Below are 20,208 nucleotides of genomic sequence, written 5' to 3'. Positions count from 1 at the left end.
GGCAGCCTGGCAGGCTTAGATTATTGACCGTAGAGATCTGAGTAGAAGAGAGCCGATACAAAGGAAGAGTCCCTTTCTCTTCTCTGGTCTTCTGTGAAAAGATTTTTTAAAAAGGAAGGGTGGTGTTCTGTATCTTCAGTTAATTCAAAAAGAACAAACCCTGTCTGATCGACATTCTGTATCTGATCATTATTAGAAGCTTCCAGTGCCTAAGAGAGCTATGATGTTAAGCATAGAGCTGTACATTTATTGGGCTGTTGTCACAGAAGAAAGAAAAATGAATTAATTACATAGGACAGTAAGCTTTTTTCTTTAAGGACCAAGTATTAGGCCATATGATCTCTTGTTGCAACTACTCACCTCTGCCCCTGTAGCATCGAAAATAGGTGAGGGTCCAGAGGTAGCCTGGGAACCATAGTTTACTGACCCCTGCTATAGGAGATGCCGCAAACTAAGATGGAGAAACCCATTCTTAGGCTTGTTTGAAGGTATTTTCACAGTGGCCATGACTGTGAAAGTGTCCATTGGCTGGTTCTGCTTTTCTGTGACACTACAAGATACTAGGACCAATTAGAGGTTTATTAACTTGGTAACCATTCACGGGTCCAATAACCAGTCCGCCTTAAGACCTGCTCATCTTCCCCTCCAGAAGTGGACGCAGAGCCTCAGTAGGCTGAGCCCCACCTCCGTCATTCCCCGGCTGTGATCATGGGCTAGTGCTCCCTGAGCAGCACGGCGGGGGGATGCCTGAGTGGATGTGCCCCCATCCTGCCCTTCTGTCAGGATGATCGGACATACTGGCATAGAGAGAACAGCATCAAGCCTTTCAGTCCCAAGCGTGAGATGCATGGCCACGAAAGACACCAAGGGAAAGGGGGGAAAAGTCATCTTAATGTTGTATCGTTGCCGAAGGAAGACTTATAATGGATGTCATCCGTAAAAAAATATAAAGCTTTAGTTTCCAGTAAATGGAGACAGTATTTAGCCTCGGTGGATTGTTCCAGGGACATCCGATTCACCACTCTGCCCTTTGTCGGTAAATAACTTGGACAGACTTTGGGATTTAATGGGCTGTCATTTTAGTTATTCTGCAACACATCCCGGGCACATGGAAGAGCATCTCGGTGATTAAGTGCTGAATACTGTCTATTGTGAAGACTTTTGGAACAGGGAACAGAGAAAAATAACTTTCCTTCCAACAACATGAAACATATGGTTTATTAATTTAACAAAACCTGTTCAAACCACAGTGGAATCAAAACCACTTGATGTGATAATTTGATTTGATGGCTTAATTAAAGTGACACTGTATAATGTAATAAAAGCAAAGGAAATGAAGAGGACAGTGGGTGGCCTGTGTCCCCTCCAGTCTCCTAAGCCAACGCCGTGGTTTTTGGAGAATGGTTTTTGCTTTTGCTGAACGAGGGATAGCTCTGTGAGCTATGTTTTCAGTGCTAAAGATTGCTTCCTGTCTTGGTTAAAAGCAGTTTCTAAGGACATGTACCAGTGTGTGAGAATGCCTAAGTAACTAGCCTGTTTTAAATCAGAACACATCGAGAAAGAGCATCACAGTTTCCACCCAAATTAGCAAACAAAGAAATAAATCCATGATTGCTTTTAAAAAGAGTTTGACATGGAAATCATGGTTTTCCTGCTATTTGGGGAGAAAATATTAATGTTGTTCTATGTTCAGTTTAATCATTTTCAGTCACCAGATTAATGAGCATGAATTATTTCATCTTAATAAAAGAAACTCTGACATGGAGCACTTCATTCCTTCTTAGGCAGCTGCCCTTCCAGAAACTCTTCCAAAAAGTTATCTTGGTACTTCTAGTAACTTTCAACACAGGAAAGTGCTAAGGAAAGCACGTTTTTATTGCGGTCCCCATGGAGTGTTTATAACCCCCTTCTTTTAAAAATAACTATTACGAGCTATTAATTTTTAACTGTGGGAGTGATTAAGAAAGAAGGCAAAAAGTGGGGCTGTTTTTTTAAGACTCTCCAGCATCCTGGGTGCTCATACTTTTAAAGGTCATGCCATGTTCTATCAAATATTTTTACATGCTCAGATATCCCATGATGACTAGTTTTATGTAAATAGAGAGTTGGTGTAAGTTGCCTTTGATTGGTTGACATACAGTTGATATTTCATAGACATTTAACATAGCATTAACTACTGTGGGCTCATGTTTTCTAGCCAGTGAGTTTCTTTTCATGTGTCAGGCATCTTCATCTACGTTGAAGAGCTTTCTCTAGGAACTGCCTGGTGCCCCTGTGGTTTCAAAGGCCATATACGTAGGGGTTTTCATGGGCCAGGTGCTATGCTAGCCTTTTCCATTCATATATGTTTTCTTTAATCCTCAGAACAACCTCTGCCAGGATTCACTTTCCGTTTGTCAAATATTTATTGAGCATCTACTGTGAACAAGTTTTAGGCACCAGAAGTAAAGGTGAGCAAGGGAGAAGAGTCTCTTATGGAGCTTGTTTGAGATGGAAGAAAGTAATATACAGGCCAACCAGTGATAAAGCTTCAGCGTTCTGCAGATCAAATCAGGTGGTTTGCTGAGAGTGGCAGAGTGTGGTAAGGCCGTGGGAGAGAGAGCGTCCCTGGATAGTGGGGTGGTCCGGATAAGGAGCCGGCCCTGCAGAATTCTGAGAGGGAAAGGTCTTTTGCAAAGGCCCTGAGGCATGGGAACCAGCAAGAGTGAGGTCTCAAAGACCTTTTTTTTTTTTTTTTTTTTTTAATATTTATGTATTCATTTCTTGGCTGTGTTGTGTCTTTGTTGCTGCACGCGGGCTTTCTCTAGTTGTGGCAAGCGGGGGCTCCTCTTCATTGCCGTGCTTGGGCTTCGGCAGCTTCTCTTGTTGCGGAGCACGGGCTCTAGGCACGTGGGCTCAGTAGTTGTGGCTCGCAGGCTCTGGAGCACAGGCTCAATAATTCTGGCACGGAGGCTTAGTTGCTCCACGGCATGTTGAATCTTCCCAGACCAGGGATCAAACCCATGTCCTCTGCATTGGCAGCTGGATTCTTAACCACTGTGCCACCAGGAATGTCCCAAAAGACTGTTCTCGGTAGGGAGTTAAGACTGTGTGTTCTTATGACAGTGGGAAGCCTTTGGAGGATTCTAAGCAGGGCTGTGGAGCCATCTAACCATACTGTTATGCAAGAATGTTTGCAGAGGGCCTGGGGTGGAATCTGCAGGACCAGCAGGAGGCTGATGGAAATACTCCCAGCAGGACGACATCGGTTCCATGAGGGTGATCCTGGTGGGGGTAGAAGTGATCCCTTGGGGATGGATTCTGTGATAGAGCCCTTGAGATTTACTGAGGGTTTGGGTGGAGGATGGGTGGGGTCAGCAAAAAGAGAAATGCAGGTGTTACTGTTTCTCTTTAACTGATGAGGGGTCCGAGATTCAGAGAGCACAGGTGGTCATACAGTGCCTCTCAGCCAGGAAGTGGTGGAGCTGAGATGTGAACCGAGATCCCCTTCTGTCCAAACACAGCGTCTTTCTATGTTCCAGGGGACCGCCAGCTTCCATAGGAATCCACCAGTGCTGGCCTCTGTTTTAAATGTTATCAGGTGGCTTGAGCAACACAGTTTATTACTCTTTCTCTGAATGAAGGAGATTTAAAACTAAACGTCCTTGAGGCAAACAGGTGCCCTTCCTGAAGATCAAGTTTATCTTCCTGAAGGGAATCACTGGGCTCTGTCTTCATCTACCTGGCTTGCTTTTGGCAGGTTATCTTGGGCCCTCAGGGAAGAGGCTACTGAGGCCTTGATCACAGGGTTGGTCCCTGGGAAAGGATCAGTGCACCCCCTTGATGTGGCATGTGGGACCTCCTAGGCTGAGGATCCTGTGCATCCTTGAATCAACAGGACTGAACACAGTACCTGAAACATAGTAGGTACAGAGTCATTGCTCATTGGCTAAATGAATGAATGGATGAAAGGGGAGATGGCATGAGGGCAGTGGGTAAGAATATAGATTTTGAAGTCAAGCAAACCTGGACTGAAATTCCAGGCCAATCATTTACTCCTACATGTCTTTGCTCTGGTTAATATCTAAGCCTCAGTTTCCTTTCTGTACAGTGGAGCTAATAATCAGATCCCATTCCTTGGCTTGTGGCTTTTCAAATGAGACAATGTAGGGAACAAATAGTACAGAGCCTGGGACACAGAGGATACTCCGTAAATAATTATACTTTCTTGTCTGTAGGTCAGCAGTGGCTTCTTTGTATGTTCAGGACCACCTGTTATATGTGACATGATCCCTGGAGAACACATTTTAGAGTAAGGGGACCATGTTCTCTTCCCGGTAGTAGTGCGAAGGCATGTTGTCTGAAAGAGTTCAAACCTTTCCAGTGAACCCCATGGTCCTTAGCATGGTCCACACATCCTGGCCCCTTCCCCAGCCCCGCCTTGCACTTCACTTTTCTTCACATCCTACTGTACTGCAGTCCACCAGCAGCACTGCAGTCCCAGCAGCCTGTGCCCTGGAAGGCCCTGGCCCCACCTCTGAGCATCATCCATCCCTTGTCAGCCTTCAAGGCTCAACTCAGTGGTCCTTCCCCATGAAGATTCCTGGCTACCTTGGCCCAGGCATTGTCAGGACACCCATACCTTTCTTTTGTAGCACTTCTCAACGTTGGAATTTTACATTCATTTATGTATGTATATTTTTTCCTAATACCTAGCTCTCCCACTACCTTATAAGCTCCATAAATGGTAAAACTGTTTGTTTGGTTTTTTTTCTCTTTTTGTTGGAGAGAAGATGCACTGCTCACTGTTGGCTCCTCAGTGAACATTGGACTGGCTGGAGGGAGGGATGGAGGGATGAATGGGGAGAGGAAGCTAACCCACACACGCCAGGTGGCCAGAGGAAAAAGATTCCTGCCACAGGAGTTAGCACAGGTGGGGCATCTCTGATCTAGCCCAGGCCAGGTGCTCTAATAGGGGAGCACAGCCAGGCATTCGGAGTAGAATTCCACACCACTCCCAGTACCTGAAATCAGAGAGGCTCCTAGGTTTTAGGAAGCCATCGTCCATTTTGACTATAAGCTTTGGATAGAAGCATTCATCTGAAACCACCACGGAGAGAGGGCTTTCCTCTCTGTCCCAAGGAACAGCCACTCTACCCAACTACTTCACCACTCCTAAAAGCAGAGGAAGGAGGCACTGAAAGAACCAGGTGCTGGTATCAGGACACTCCCAGGCAGAACCGCTTTTATGGTTTGGAAGCTGTTGAGCTGATGTTGGTAACATACACCAGGGGCCATCTATCGTTTTCACAGTTTATAAATATCACCTAATTACTTAATCCCCTGTCTCCAGGCAGGTAGGCAGAGTTTGATCTTCAGGGCCGACTTAGCCACCCTCTTACGGCTTCAGCTTTTCTCTGCTCTCCAGAAGCATCTTCCCTGACGTTGGGTTTTTTGTGTGGGCACCGTGGTGCTTGTGAACCACAATCTGGAAATTAATAAGGACCACCAGCATCCTTCCTCCCAGAGCGACACACTTCCCCTTTCTGTCGCTAACGAGCGTTCAGAGCCCGTGAAGCAGGAGGCTCCGAGATGCTCGCGTGCATCTCCTCGGAGTCACGGGAGGAAGGTCGCTGGGAGACAGACGATTCATCTTCCCCATTCTTCCCCCTGATTCTTCCTTAAACAAACACGGGCTCGTTGAGGTTGTTTTTCTTCAGGTACAAGGAACATGGACCGACCCCTTGGCTTTCTCGGGACCTTAGCAGTGCTCTCACCTTCCCAGCCCCTGAGACGATGTGTAAAGGCACAGAAGGGGAGCCCGCGATGAGGGCTCTGGAGTCGTCGTCTTCTCTTTCCTTCTAAGCACAGCTGGCGGCCGTCACAGCTGCTAGCTTCACTCCTGGGCCCTCTCTGGACTGGTTTTGTGATTCCAAAGCACCAGCTTGGACCCACATGAGTGTCTTGGCTGTCCCGTGTCACATCTGTGCACACGTAGACATGTGCTGTCTGTACGTCTGACACTGAGCGCTGACGGGTATCACCTGTCACGTGCACGGAGCCCCGTGGTTTCCATGCAGAGGCTTCCAGGAAGAGGGAGCATACAGAGCGCCTCAGAGTGTTGGTTTTCACCAGCGTCTGGAAGTCCAGCTCCTCGGGGCACATGGATCCCTCTGTCTGGAGCGGCCCGGGTGTGGATGTGGCCCTGTCCCTCCCAGGCGCTGCGCAGGTGGCCCACTAGGGGCATTGCTTGTTTGCAGCCTGGTCTCTCCAGTTAAGTGGCAGGCTCCCTGATCTCTTGGCTCCTCTTGACCGAGCCCAGGAGGGGCTGCTTGAGGCCAGGTGGGGAAGACCCTGGAATCATACCACAGAGGGCCATTCTTACCAAATGGCCTTTTGGTGCTGGTGCCACATGTGGGGGTTGAAACAAGGTTGGAATTCAAACAGTGGAGCTCATCCAGTGGCCTCCTTGAACCAGAACAAGTAAGAGCGGCAGGAGCCAAGGAAGAATCAGAGATTCAAAGCTGATAAGGTAAATGTCAGATGAGAGTCAGAACACTCCTTTTAAGTATAGTAGATATCTAGGTGATTCCTAATTCTAAGAGAAAATTATTTTAAGGACCAAACCTGAGAGAAAGGAGGAGGGCGCCTTGACCTATGAGGTCAGAATCATCTAGATTCAAGGATTTAAAGAAAAGCCTGGCTAAACCCTTCACTGTGGGTCACTCCTTGATCTCTTGACATGGCTGTTGGGATCACTTAAAAAGGTAGCTCTCGTGGGATCTTAGGTCTTTGATGGTGTTTAAAAACAGTCTTACAGTGCTGAGGACAGCTATAGGACTCTCAACGACCCAGGTGTTTCTGTATGATGAACGAGGCCGTAACATCATCTCAGCTGGGGAAGTAGGAGACTTGTCCAGAGAAAGCTCAGTTCAGTATAAGAGCACTGGGCCTTTGCCCACCTCACACCTGCACCCTGGTTTCTAGTACAGACCCTTGGTTGGAGCCCATGAGTACAGCAAGGCTGCAGGAGAAGTTATAGAGGTACCACGTAGAAAGGATGCTGTGCTCAATTAAAGGGGGATGGGTCCACTGTGCCCTTTTGGCAGGAAATCACAGCATGTTAAAGTTGGAAGGGAGGGAAGGGCTTTGGGGCACAAGGAATCCAGCCTTCCGCGCAGTGTCTGAGAAGCAGCTCTTCCCAGCGGGGCTGGGATGATGCATCAGTCGGAACTTTGCCACCTCCCTTCGTGCCGAGCTGAACAATGCTTTTTCCTGCACAGGACACAGGCACCTCCCCTGGCCTTTCGCTCTCAGAGGAAGAGGGATATCCCATAGAGAGGGGCAAAAAAAAAAAAGACTCCAAGGAAGTAGGGGAGGTCAGGAATAGCGTAATTTGAGAAAGTCAAACCCGCATGCCTGGAGGACTGCGGCTCCAGCATGTGACCAGTGGAGACGGCCGATGGGATGAGAAAGGTTTCCAACTTGCTTGTCTTCCAGGGTAGTTGCCACACGGAGCTTCTAATACTCGATTGTTGGCCGAGAAGCTGAATTGCACACCAAGGCTTGTTCGTGGGTGTGCAGGGGATGCCGTTGGGTGGTGTAGAAAAGAACGCCACAGGAAAACGTAGTTCTCCCTGCTGAGTGGGTTCTCCCCCTCCTGTGTGTTTCTCCTTTACTTTTACACAGGATCTTTCACTTCTGGTCACCAAATGTGGGGGCAGGGGTTTCCCCACAGCAAGTGGTTCTCTGCAGCACCAGCTGGGTGTCCTGCAGTGGAACCCAGTTCTAACACTGTCTGGCCTTCGTCCCACAAGACCGCTTGCCCCCACTTCAGGTGCCAACCGCAAGTAGTATATCCCCACTTTACCCATAACTTCTGTCCAAGGTGGTTACAAATGGGAGATTCCCAGAGTTTCCGCCTCCAGTTTGATTAATTAGCTAGAGCAGCTCACAGAACTCAGGGAAGCACATACATTTACTCGTGTATTAAAGGATGTGACACAGGATACAGGGGAACAGCCTGATGGAGGGAAACATGGGGCGAGGTCTGAGCGGGTCCTGAGCACAGGAGCTTGTGTCCCCGTTGAGTAGGGTGTTTTCACCTTCCCAGTGCATGGATGTGTTTCTTCTTTGTTGGAAGAGCACAAAAACACTAACTTGAAACAGATATATCCACCCCCATGTTCACTGCATTATTTACAAATACCCAAGATATGGAAACAACCATTGGTAGATGGATGGGTAGAGAAAATGTGGTGTGTGTATACACACACACACACACACACACACATATATATATATATATAATGGAATATTATTCAGCCATAGAAAAGAATGACAGCTTGCCATCTGCAACAACATGGATGGACTTGGAGGACATTATGCTAAGAGAAATAAGTCAGACAGAGAAAGACAAATACTATATGATCTGACTTATGTGTGAAAACAAAAACGAAGCTCATAGATACAGGGAACTGACAGGGGTGAGGGTTGGGGGTGGGAGAAAGGAGTGAACTGGTATTTTAAATTGTTTTTTAGTTTAAATAAGAGATGCTCCTAGTATCACTTGGGAAATTACAAGGGTTTTAGGAGCTCTATACTGGGAACCCAGGGCAGAGACCAATATATATATTTTCTATTATCTCATAACAGATATAGAGCTTGCATTATTTAGGACACTATAGATTTAAAACTTGAAAGCAGTCGTCCTAGTGCTTGGGGGGACTTTGGGTCCCTCACATTATGAGAAAGTGGTCCTTCAGCAGTGTCTGGCCAGAGCTGCCCAGGGATGAACTCAGTTCCACACACTTACTTCCTTTGAGACCTGGTCTCAACCATCCTCCTCCTTGCTTGCTGGGCCATGTTAGTTTTCTTTCCAGTTTTCCCACCTCAGGGCCTTTGCACGATCTGTTTTTTCTAAGCCTCCTTCCTTCCTGCTCATTTTAGAAACACCTAATCATTGTTTAGATTTCAGTTCAAATATCACTGTGCTCAGTAAGCCTTTCCTAACCAATCCCACAAATCTAGGCCAGGGTCCTTTATTAAACCTTTTTACAGAATTACTATAGTATTTTCCTTAAAAGCATGTAATCACATAATCCTTACTGCCTGGGAATATTTAACCTTTTTGGTGCCATGGGCTCTTTTAAGCATCTGGTGAATCCCATCATGACTTCTCATACTGATGGTTTTAGATGCATAAAATGAAATTGATTAGTAAAGAAGCCAGTTATCCTCAGATATTATGAAAATAATTTTTAATTGTAATATAATAATTGATCTGTTTCTTGATGGAGGCATTAATTTATAAAATCTAGCAGCAGGTCTAATAGCTGTTATAATTTTGAAATAATAGTGAGCACAAGGGAAACTTGAGATATTAGCAGTAACTAATTAAGTACGAATGTGTCTGATTTCTAATGCTGATGTCACACAGGTTCTGCTAACACTACAGCGGTTTGTTTCCAACATTTGAAATATTGGACATGCTGAATTGTGGTAAAAGTGTATTGTTTCCCATCCAAGTTAACAAATTTCTGTGGACTCTGTCTAGAACCTCTAAGGAGCCCCAAATTAAGAACTCTGTTTTAGCTGGGATAAAGCAGTTGACGTCTGTTTCCACTCTGGGGTGTAATCTCCAGGAGGTCAGGGACTATGTCAGCTTGTGTTCACATTGATCACTAGTTCCTGATCACAGTCTTGCCATATAGTAGGTGCTCAATAAATATTTAACAATAGCTGCTCCTTATAGATCCTTCTGACATGGCAGCCAGCATGTTTGTGCATTTCATGTATTTATCCCTGAAACTTTCACCCAAGCCTTATCTATGTCCAGATCTGAAGGAGTCTGACTCAAGTGACAAAGTGAATAATGACGCTCTTGTGTCTCAGACTCTAAAACAGAGGTAATGATGGAACCAGCAGCTCCGCAGAATGACACTGACGATCTGATGATGTAATTTGTGAAACACACAAACTGAACCCAGAGCCAGGCTCCTCACACAGGACTTGTAACTGTTTTTTTTTTTTTTTTTTTTTTTTTTAATTTATTTATTTATTTTATTTTTTATTTTATTTTATTTTATTTTTTTTATTATTATTTTATTTTATTTTTTTTGGGGGGGTACACCAGGTTCAATCAACTGTTTTTATACACATATCCCCATATTCCCTCCCTTCCTTGACGCCCCCCCCTCGATTCTGTTGCAGTGTCATCACAGAACAGCACAAGTAAAGGTCCTGGGGTGGGCACCCTGCACCACCACACCTGTTTCCAGCCTCCCTGTGATGGCTTGAGGGACCACAAGCTTAGTCTGTATTTCTGATAGAGGAGAATGGTTAATTGGGCTGTGCCCAGTTTTAGAGGGCCTCTAAGGAGTGGGCGGCTGCTCTGGAAATTGTCAAGAGACCCACATTGTCATCTGTCATTGAGGACAAAGAAAACCAGGGGGGCAGAGAGTGTGGGAAGGAAGCTTTTTGTGCAAAGTATTGTTAACCAGGGAAGAAACACGGACCTGAGGCTGCAGTAGTGATGCATGGTGTCTGCATTGGACAGTTTTCACCTTTTAAGCACTCTGAGTAACCATCCTGTCCTCTTCATTGCCATCTTGCAGATAGGAAAACAGATGTGGGAGGTGTTTGTGGATAGAATGTATGTGAGCTGCACCCCATCCCCTTTGGTGTGGAATACACATGAACACCATAGGCTGCGATCCAGTTCTCACTCAGGGTCCTCAGTCCAGCTCAGTGACTTGGTCTCTCTGGACCGTCGTGTCTTCCTTCATCTTTAGTGGAGAGGGTGCCTGTGTGGACCGTCTGAGAGGAAGGCACAGAGCCTGGCCCGTGGCATGTGCTTGGCAACTCCAACTAAATAGAGTTTGGGTGCCAGAGCTGGGATCCAGTTTTGCCTGGTCCTGACACCCTCTCCCATGCAGTTTCCCTTTCATGAGCTCTTGGGCGGTGAGGAGGGAGGCGACACCCTGGAGCACCAGGATGCCAGGTTTGAAGGCATCCGTGATCGGCTTTGGGGGATTTGTGTTTACCTCGACCTTTTTGATACAGCCCTTCAGAACAAGAATTCCTTCCCTGAGGCTGTTTCTTTGGAAATTTCCCCTAAAGGGCTCCGTATTCAAGGGTTTTTGAGCTAAGCCAGGAGGTAAAGAGAGGACGGGCCTTTGAGCTGTCTGAGGCTGGGCCGGTGGCTTTGTTCAGCTGAAAGGTTCCCGTCTGCTTTAGGAGGAGACTGTGCTCCTGTTCTCCCTCCCTGCCAAGCAGGCAAGTCCCCGGTGGGAGGTATCTGTCCCCTCTGTGGTCCTCTGCGGGGCTGGTGTGTGATGTCACCCCACCCCAGCCCAGCCCACAGGAGCAGCAGCATCGGGTCTGTTGACAAGCTCCGGGGGAGAGCGGATGGCACTAGCTTGCTGTGCTTGAACCGTGCTGTCCATGTGACACCTGATCAATAACTGGCCCGTTGCCTCGGGGTCAGTGGTGAGGGCCGGCCCCCGGGGAGGATTTCAAATCCAAATCGTTTAAGGCACTTGGAAGTTACACCGGCTTTACAGAGAAAGTATCCGGATAGTTTATCTCCAGCGCCCCGGAGGACGAGGATTGGGGGCGGGGGTGGGGGAATCTCTCATTTGCTTGTGGAACCACTGAGAAAATATCCTTGACGTTGATTGAGAATCAGAGGACCTTGGGCGCTCTGCTAGAAGCCTCTTCATTATGTAACGAAGGCTGGAATCATAATTAAAGGTGGTTCAGAGTGAAGGCGGGACTTCTCAGAGCTGGTCCCGAGCAGCGTCCAAGATGCCTGCGAAATGCAATCAGACACCAGCGAGAAGGTAATTAGGCCCCCAGAAGGGGGGGCTGAGGTCAGGAGCACCTCATGGGGGATGTTTGTTTAGAGAGCTGGGTGTGGTGCCTGCCGCATGGTTAAAAGGCTTTGATTTTGTGCAAAAGGGTGTATCAGGACAGTTAGGTGCAGTTGCGATGGCCCTTGTCAGGGGCGTTGGGTACCTGCTCTGCGCCGAAGGCCCGGCTCCTGGTGTTTGCTTTAGGTCAGTGGAAAACTCACCCGGTCTTGGGGGCCAGGCCGCTGTGGCTGAAGGCAGTGGGGCGGGGTGGGGACCGTGGCAGGTGTGAGCACACGCCCCCGTCTGAAGGGGAGCCTGCTCTGCTGCCCGGGAAACCACTGCTGTGTGTGGGTGCAGGCCCGATGTAAGAGGCAGCTTCATACGTCTTAAAACACTGTGTGGGCCCAGCAGCTTGTCCTCGCGTGTGCCGTTGGGCCTCGGGCCATCAGACTCTGGTTGAGCCACAGTTCTCTGTGATCTCTACCCCAACCCTATCAGGGGGACGTTACCGGTACTCGTCACCCGTTTTACGGATGAGAACATAAGGGTCTGTGTGAGTCTGGCTCCAAAGCCCACACCTTCTTTATTATATAAGCTCTTCTAAACTATCCCTTCTGGGTGCACCACAGTGCTGCTTTTGTATGTGATACTTGGAAATTTTAGGGAAGTGTTGTTGGAAAGAAGGGCGTGCATCCCTGCAAAGGCCAGCAAAGCTTGGAAGCATAAGGCATGAGTTCTTTGGAGGTTGTCTGGTCATCTTGCCTCCCCCAGGGATGTGAAGAGCACATTGAGGAGGGAGCAGGAGGGCCCAGGGAGCACAGAGGAGGACCTCAATGGGGGAAGCCAGAGCTTTAGGAGATTGGGTGGAGGCTGGCCGGAGAGGAGGAGGTGGAGGGCAGTGAGGTCAGAGGTGTGGAAGGGGTCATGTGACATGGGGCGTGTGGGCCAGGGGAAGCCCACCCAGCACACCATTCGTCCAGCCCATGTTTATAGGGAGCCCACTGTGTGCCAGGCTCTGATTTAGCACCAAGGATGGTGTAGCAAACAAGACAGAAAGTGTGCAGCCTCGTGGAGCTTACATTCTAGTGGGGGAGTGTGACTGCTCCTTACACAGTTCACGAGGTCAACAGTATCACGCCACGTAGTACTGCGTGCAGGAAGATCTCAGCTCTGCAGGGGAGGGGGCCTCTCAGGCTGTGCGAGGGGCAGAATATGGTGCAGAGAACGCAAATGCAGTCGGTAAACGTGTTTCGAACAAAGGTTTGGCCTCCCTTGAGCTTCGATGTCTAGAATCAGCAAACCACTGATCCACAGCCCAGCACCTTTTGTACAGCCAGAAGCCAAGAGTAATGTTTATATGTTGAACGGTTGAAAAAAATCAAAAGCAGGTTTTATGACACATGAAAATGGTATGAAATGGAAACGCGGGGTCCGTGACTAGTTTCATTGGAACAGAGCCACGCCCGTCATGTACAGATGACCTCGGCTGCTTCTGTGCTTCAAAGGCAGAGCTGAGTCGTTGCAACAGAAACCATATGGCCAGCAAAGCCAAGCACTCTTACTCTCCTGCCCTTCACAGAACAAGTGTACCCACCCTTGTTCTAGGTCCGTTTTGTAATCTGCAAATGCCACCTCCAAATCTTGCCCAGAAAAATCCACCCCCCCAGGGAGGTGAAGAGCAGAAGAGAAATTTCTGTTTCACCTTCTCTTCCCTTAGGCAGAAATGGGGGACCTCAGCCTGCAAGGCCCTGGCCCAGGCCTCCCATGCATCGTCTTAGACAAGTGTGGATCTTTGGAGGCCCCTCAGTTGCTGAATACCCGCTGGCAGGCAGTCCAGTGGTTAACACTCTGTGCTCTCCATGCTGGGGGCACAGGTGCAATCCTTGGTCAGGGAACTAAGATCCCACGTGCTGCATGGTGCAGCCAAAAAATAAATAAATAAAATAAGACGGTACTGTTAGAGTGAGGCCAGACCTGCCTCCTTTGTGACCTTAAGCCAGTATCTTCTAGTCCATTGAGACAGAGGGATTCTGTACTTTCATTCACAGCACGGATAGCAAGCTCTTCTTGACAGGGAAATAATTCTGTGACTTATTGAGTAAAATACAATAAGTTCACTCACAAGGCCATAAAACATTATATCCCATTTACATCACAGTGTGTGTATGTGTTTTTAACACATGTATGAAGATGTTGGATCCCCAGAAAGTTAACAGTGATTATCTCTGGATACTGGGATTTGGGGTGATTTTTTTTTTTTTAAACTTTCTTCTTCTTACTTTTTTGGATGACTTGGGTTTCTTTTTAAAAACATTAAACATGAATCATCTTAATCAGCAAAGAAAAAGCCAGCTATTTTAATTTCAAAGAATAAATAAGAAGAATGATTGCATCCGCATGTGGGTGATAGGATTATTTGTGTGGTTATGATGTAACTGTTAGAGATCTATGCATCCCCATACGGCTCACCCCTAATTAGAGCAGGGGAGTGATGGCTTCAGAATGGAGAAAAGTAAAAACATGGGCAGAGGTGAGAAAAGATGTAGAAGTCAGAAGATCTGACATGGTCATCATTGGGAAGGACACAAGCTTCCCCATATGTAAATCTCCCGGGCTCATTCTTGGTATTTGGAAAGATGGGAGTGTAGATCTTTTCCTGATTTCGCCCCACTTCCACCCACTTGAGAAACTGTAAACCACTTAGCTGTTAGGGTAGTTTTAAATGGTGTGTTAGCGCCACCTTGTGTCAGTACTCTGTCATTTCGCCCCCTGTCTCGGTGGGAGCCTCACCATCACATTCTTTGTTTGATGTCTCTGCTCTGGTGGCATTTGCGCAGCAGGCAGCGAAATGCCTCCCGGGGTTCTGCAGGGCAGTGGGGATGCCTCATTAATTTATCCCTTCCTTCCTGTCTCAGTTGCACAAAGCGAATCTGTCCGACTGAAGTGGGGTTTGGCAGTTGAAGAGCAAAAGGATGCCTCCCTGTCAAAACCAATCTCCACTTGTCTCCAGCAGTCAGAGCCTTAAAGCTGGGTCCCTGCTTCTGTGGCAGGAAAGCTGTCCTCCCCAGGGTTGCCTTGGGCTTGGGGCTCTTGAGTAGCAAATAGGGGACTCTAGCTTATGGTGGCCTGCTTGGCTTGTAGTTGGGCTCCTGGGAGAAGCCAGAACCAAGCCCCGGTCCCCTGGCCCATCCCCTCCAGAGCTGCTCCCCTCCTGCTCTCCAAAGCCCAGCATCTTCCTCACTGCCTCCCTCATCTGCACGCCCCTCCTTGTCCGGGGCATCACCAGGCCTTGCCTCTACTTGCTCTAGAATCTACTGTTCTCTCTCAGGTGGACAAGCACCTGGCCGTCTGCAGTAGCTCCCCAAAGGCCTGTCTCCTCCTCTCTTAGCCCTTCTGGGTTCTTCTGTGCTCAGCTGAAGCTCCAGGGAGCCTTAGAAAGCACACACCTGCCTGTGTCATTCTCTGGTTTGGATCTTTCCCGTGGATTCTGAGTGCTGTAGGGTAAAAGCCAGAATTTTCATCTGGGCCTGCAAGGCTTCCCGTTCCACTGGCCTCCCTTGATCCAGCCCTACTGCCTTCCTTTGGGCCCCTCAGGCCTTCTCCCTCCTGAGGTCCCTTGGCCTGCCCTGCCCTCTTCCCTGGACCTCCCACATAGTGAATCTCCACTCAGTTCTCAGTTGGATGTACTTTCCTCAAAGGAGTCTTCCTCGGACCCTGTAGCATGAATCAAGTCTCCCTATACAGTGCTTGGAAGATACAGCGTTCCTGTCCTCCCCTCCACCCACCCCATCCTGGTGTGTAATAGTAGCTGCACACGTGTCATTCTTTGGTGAATCCCCATCTCCTCCTTTAAACCAGTGGTTCTCAGGCAGGGGTCATTGGCCCTCCTGGGGACATTTTTGATTATTTTAACACAGGAGGGAGGTGCTACTGGCATCTAGTGGGTACAGGCCTGGGACTATGCTAAATATCCTACAGTGCACACGACAGCCCCCAGGAGCAAAGAGTTGTCTGGCCCAAGAGGCCAGTGGTGCTGAGGTTGGGAAACCCTGCTTCAGACTGGAAGCCCCGTGGAGGCAGAAACCACAGCCACTGGGAAAGAGCCCATTTGGAGGGCCAGAATGTCACTGTTAGAGGCTGACTCGATACCCTCAGCCCTTTGTTAAAAAAATATTTATTTATTATTTATTTATTTTAGCTGCGCAGGGTCTTAGTTGCAGCACGTGGGATCTTCGTTGTGGCATGCAGACTCTTAGTTGCAGCATGTGGGATCTAGTTCCCTGACCAGGAATCAAACGCGGACCCCCTGCATTGGGAGCGCAGAGTCTTAGCCAGTGGACCATGAGGGAAGTCCCAATACTCTCAGCCCTTAAATGGGTTTGTAGATCGATATAGAACCACCACATGCCTTCAAACCTGCAGGCCACAAGGAATAAAGAGGGGAATTAGCCTGACTTTTCCTTATGCCCTACCTCAGGATAGTTATAGAGTCCTGCTGGTCTGGAGGAAGTCATCCTGGTTTTTTGTGCCTTTCCTTTAAAATTAAAGTCTCATTTTGCATTGGGTTTGTTTACACTCTGATCTATTTACAATAAAATTCCATCTACAATTTTAGTTAGTTGGGACATTCCACAAGTCAGATGGCATGGCTTCTTAAAAAAAAGTCATTGTGGAAGAAAAGGGCAGATGACTGTACTGGTTTAAAAGAGGTTAAAGCATTAATCACTGAATGTAACACAGTATATGGGGGGAAGGGTTATGAACAGTCTTTAGGAGACAGTTGGGGAAATCTGAATAAGTATGATGTATATCAGATAATATCAAGTTAGTGTTTGTTTTCTTAGGTATGATAGTAGACAGCTTGGGCTGCTGTAACAAATACCATAGACTGGGTGTCTTACAAACAACAGAAATTGATTTCTCACAGTGCTGGAGGCTGGGAGGTGTAAGATCAAGGTGCTGGTAGACTCACTGTCTGGTGAGGACTTGCTGCCTGGTTTACAGACAGCCATCTTCTCGCTGTGTCCTCACATGGCGGCAGGGATGAGGGAGCTCTCTGGGGTCTCTTATGAGGACATTCATCCCACTCATGAGGGCTCCACCCCCATGATCTAATGGTCTCCCCAAGCGCGACCTCCTAATACCATCCCATTGGGCATTAGATTTCACCACGTGAATTTGGGGGGCACGCAGACATTCGGACCACTGCCATTATAGAGGGGAGTGTCTTTGTTCTTAGGAGATACAGACCCGAATATTAAGGAGTGAAGTTTAGAATGTCTGCAACTTGCTTTCAGTGACATAGCAGGAAAATATATGTATGTGTGTGTGTATAGAAAGAGAAGAGGGAAGAACAGATGTGGCAGAATGTTAGCAGCAGGTGGATCTAAGTGACGGGGATGTGGGTGTTCCCTGTTCTGCTGTGTCAAGCTCTCGAGGTTGCAGTCTTGAGGAACACGGGACATGTATGTATGTATGTATGTGTGTATGTGGTGCCAGGAGGCCCTGAGCTTGGCTGTGTGTCTTCAGTCTGCAGCTCTCCACCCATCCACATGAAGGTGCAGCCCCTGAACCAGACGGCGCTGCAGGTGTCCTGGAGTCAGCCCGAGACCATCTACCACCCGCCCATCATGAACTACATGATCTCCTACAGCTGGACCAAGAACGAGGACGAGAAGGAGAAGACATTCACGAAGGACAGCGACAAGGACTTGGTAAAACCTCCCTGTCCTGGGTCGGGGTGTGTGTAGCAGTGAGAGGAGCCCCTGTGCATCTCTTTGGGATGCTTCGTCTGTGGCATCCCAGCCCCACGCTGCCTGCTGAGGGCGGGTACCACCTCGGGCTGTGCTCCGGGGCAGGGGACGCGGGGTGACGCGGGGCCGGAGCCTGCCTGGGCTGCATCCCGCTCTTAACGCTTGTCGGCTACACCACCAGGACAAGAGTTAACGTCTCTGTGGTCGGGCCCTTCGAAACGGACTGCTTTTTCTTTCCCTGTGAAAAAAAAAAAAAAGAAAAACCAGAAATCCTCCCGGAAGCCCTCGTCCTCTGATGGCCTTCCTGTAAATGTTGAGTGAGTGACGCAGTTGTGCAGCAGGGCCTGCGCGGGACGAGCGCTGGGTCACTGCTGTTATTATTACCATTGCAGTTATCCCCCCCATCCTTCTCCCCACTCCTACTGCTGTCACCCCCGCTGGGTGGCTTTCCGCAGCCCCCACCACTCCCTTCTGTCATATGTCACCTGCCTCACACACCCCGACCTGCTAGACCCTGGTGACCATGTCGTTTTTATCCACTGTGCTCAGACACTGTTAATACCTGACCTCACGTTGAGCTGCACGTGCCCAGTCCAGCGGCTCACCTTAAACGTGCCTAAATGTTTAGCAGCCAGCCCCCACCACGGCCCTGCGGCGCAGATGTTAGCAGAAGCCGTCTCCTTCCCGTGGAAGAGCAATCGCGCCAGCCAGTGCTGGTCTTGACATCTTTGCGGGGAAACTCAGAGTGACACATTTGGGTTTGAAAGCCTGGCGTTTATTGTTAATCAAAAGAAGTCTTTGGGATAATGAGGCCCATCATTGTATATGCACATGAAAAATGTGATAGCACCGAGTGGGATTCTTAATGACGGTTATCACTTTTTTTCCTCCCACTATAGAATCCCCGAGGCCCATTCAATCCGTTGTAGAATAATACTTTTCGTATTCCTTTAGATGAAGATTCTTTTACTTCATTTCCATTTATGTTTTCAATTTCCCCACCAGACATTGTTATCTGGGTCACATTAGGGAGTGATGAGCTTCGTGAAATCGGAGAGGAATCTACTGAAAGGCACCCAAGGTTACAATGTGTTTTAACCTTTTCTCTTGTCGTGACCGGAAGTCCGTGAGGGATGCTTCCCTTCCTGAACTAAGGTGGCTAGCATTAATCAGCAGAAACTATCTAGGTGCTTATTCGGTTTCTTATTCTAAGTGGAAAATAATTAAAAATGCAAAGATGAATAGATACCAGCTTGGAGTGAATTCTGATAAATCCTTGCATAGATGGAGCAAAGATTTTGCTCTGAACAGAAGACGGAGTCAGAGGTTTAGAGAATGAGGCATAAATGAGTTTCAGAGGAAGAGAGAGAAAAACATGCTTGGACAGCAAGTTCTTTTTTTTGTAAGAATTTCTAGGGTGGTTATTTTCTTTAGGGACACACGAAATTAATTGTCTTAATTCCTCAAGAAGTTAAGAGTGCTGACTTAGTGGCAGCAAAGCTATCCTCCAACTTAGGGTTCTTGTGGCCCAGAAACCTAAAAGTTACACTGAACATTTTCCTGGCGTTTTCCAGCGTCCATCTCCCTCTCTCACGCCCCCACTGCCAACCTGTAGGATAGGTGTTATTGCCTCCTTTTTCCAAAAGAGAGAAATGAGGCTGAAAGTGCAATAACTTGACCCCAACCTTCTCCTCTCACCAGGAATCTCTTTGCTAGGCAACGGGCAGCAGGTGTGGCCACAGTAACATTTTAATACCTCTTCAGAGGTTTTCAGTAGCTACCACGGGGAAAACCCACTCAGTGGTTAAGCTCCCAGAGCTGTCTTCTGGACTTGGTCCAGAATTCAGGGACAAGACATTTCATCCGTTAGGGCGTCTTTGAAAATCAGTTGCTTGTGTTGTTTGTTTCTTTACAAAGCAAGCCCTGCTGGCTTTTTAGGTATTTTCCATTTTCTGATTTTTAAAAGACATGGAATAAAAGCTTTGAGGGATGAGCGTCTGTATTTGGCTCGTGACGTGAGACCAGGGATTGGCAAACTTTTTTCTAGAAAGGGTCAGAGAGTTAAGATTTTAGGCTTTCAGGGCTGTGTGGCCTTGGTGGGCATCTACTCAACTCTGCCATCAAAGGGTGAAAGCTGCCATAGCAACAGGCAAATGAATGGGCGTGGCTGTGTGCCAATAAAACGTTATTTCCAAAAAACAGACAGCCAGCCAGACTGGGGCTGTGGGCTGTTCCTTGCCAACCCCTGTGCTTTCCATTGCACGGTGTGGGTTACCTGTGAACAAGGCTTGCCTGGCCTATGCTGTATAGCACTCACAAGAACCCTGTGAGGGAAGTATTACTCTCTCCATTTAACAGTTGAAGGGAGCAGAGGCCAAAAGACATTGAGCAACTGACTCAGAATCACACAGCTGGTGCGTGGTGTGATGCAGGTGGATCTCCTGTCCTCTGACCTCCAGTCGAGTGTTCTTCTAGCATCGTGCCCCATGTTATCCAAGGGCAAGGTAAAACAATGCCTTTCACCTGCAAAGAAGCAGACACGCAGAGATTTTGTCTTGGCTCCTCTAAGCTCTGCCTGACCCTGGAAATTCAGTACCCCTGTTAATTCTAGAGGCTGGCTG

The 20,208-nt window shown here is 48.0% G+C and overlaps 1 protein-coding gene across 4 annotated transcripts in view; it reads left to right on the top strand.

Moving 5' to 3' along the window:
• PTPRG (protein tyrosine phosphatase receptor type G) overlaps window positions 1-20,208 on the top strand; it is a 690,680-nt gene that overhangs the window by 568,585 nt on the left and 101,887 nt on the right. For all 4 annotated transcript variants that reach the window (XM_057705084.1, XM_057705085.1, XM_057705083.1 and 1 more), the window contains exon 9: window positions 17,364-17,548. In XM_057705084.1, coding sequence (XP_057561067.1) covers window positions 17,364-17,548 — 185 coding nt within the window. The remainder of the gene's footprint in view (window positions 1-17,363; window positions 17,549-20,208) is intronic.

This window comes from Hippopotamus amphibius, chromosome 13 (assembly GCF_030028045.1).
Source record: "Hippopotamus amphibius kiboko isolate mHipAmp2 chromosome 13, mHipAmp2.hap2, whole genome shotgun sequence".
NCBI lineage: Eukaryota > Metazoa > Chordata > Mammalia > Artiodactyla > Hippopotamidae > Hippopotamus > Hippopotamus amphibius.
This window is presented reverse-complemented; position numbering and strand designations above follow the sequence as displayed.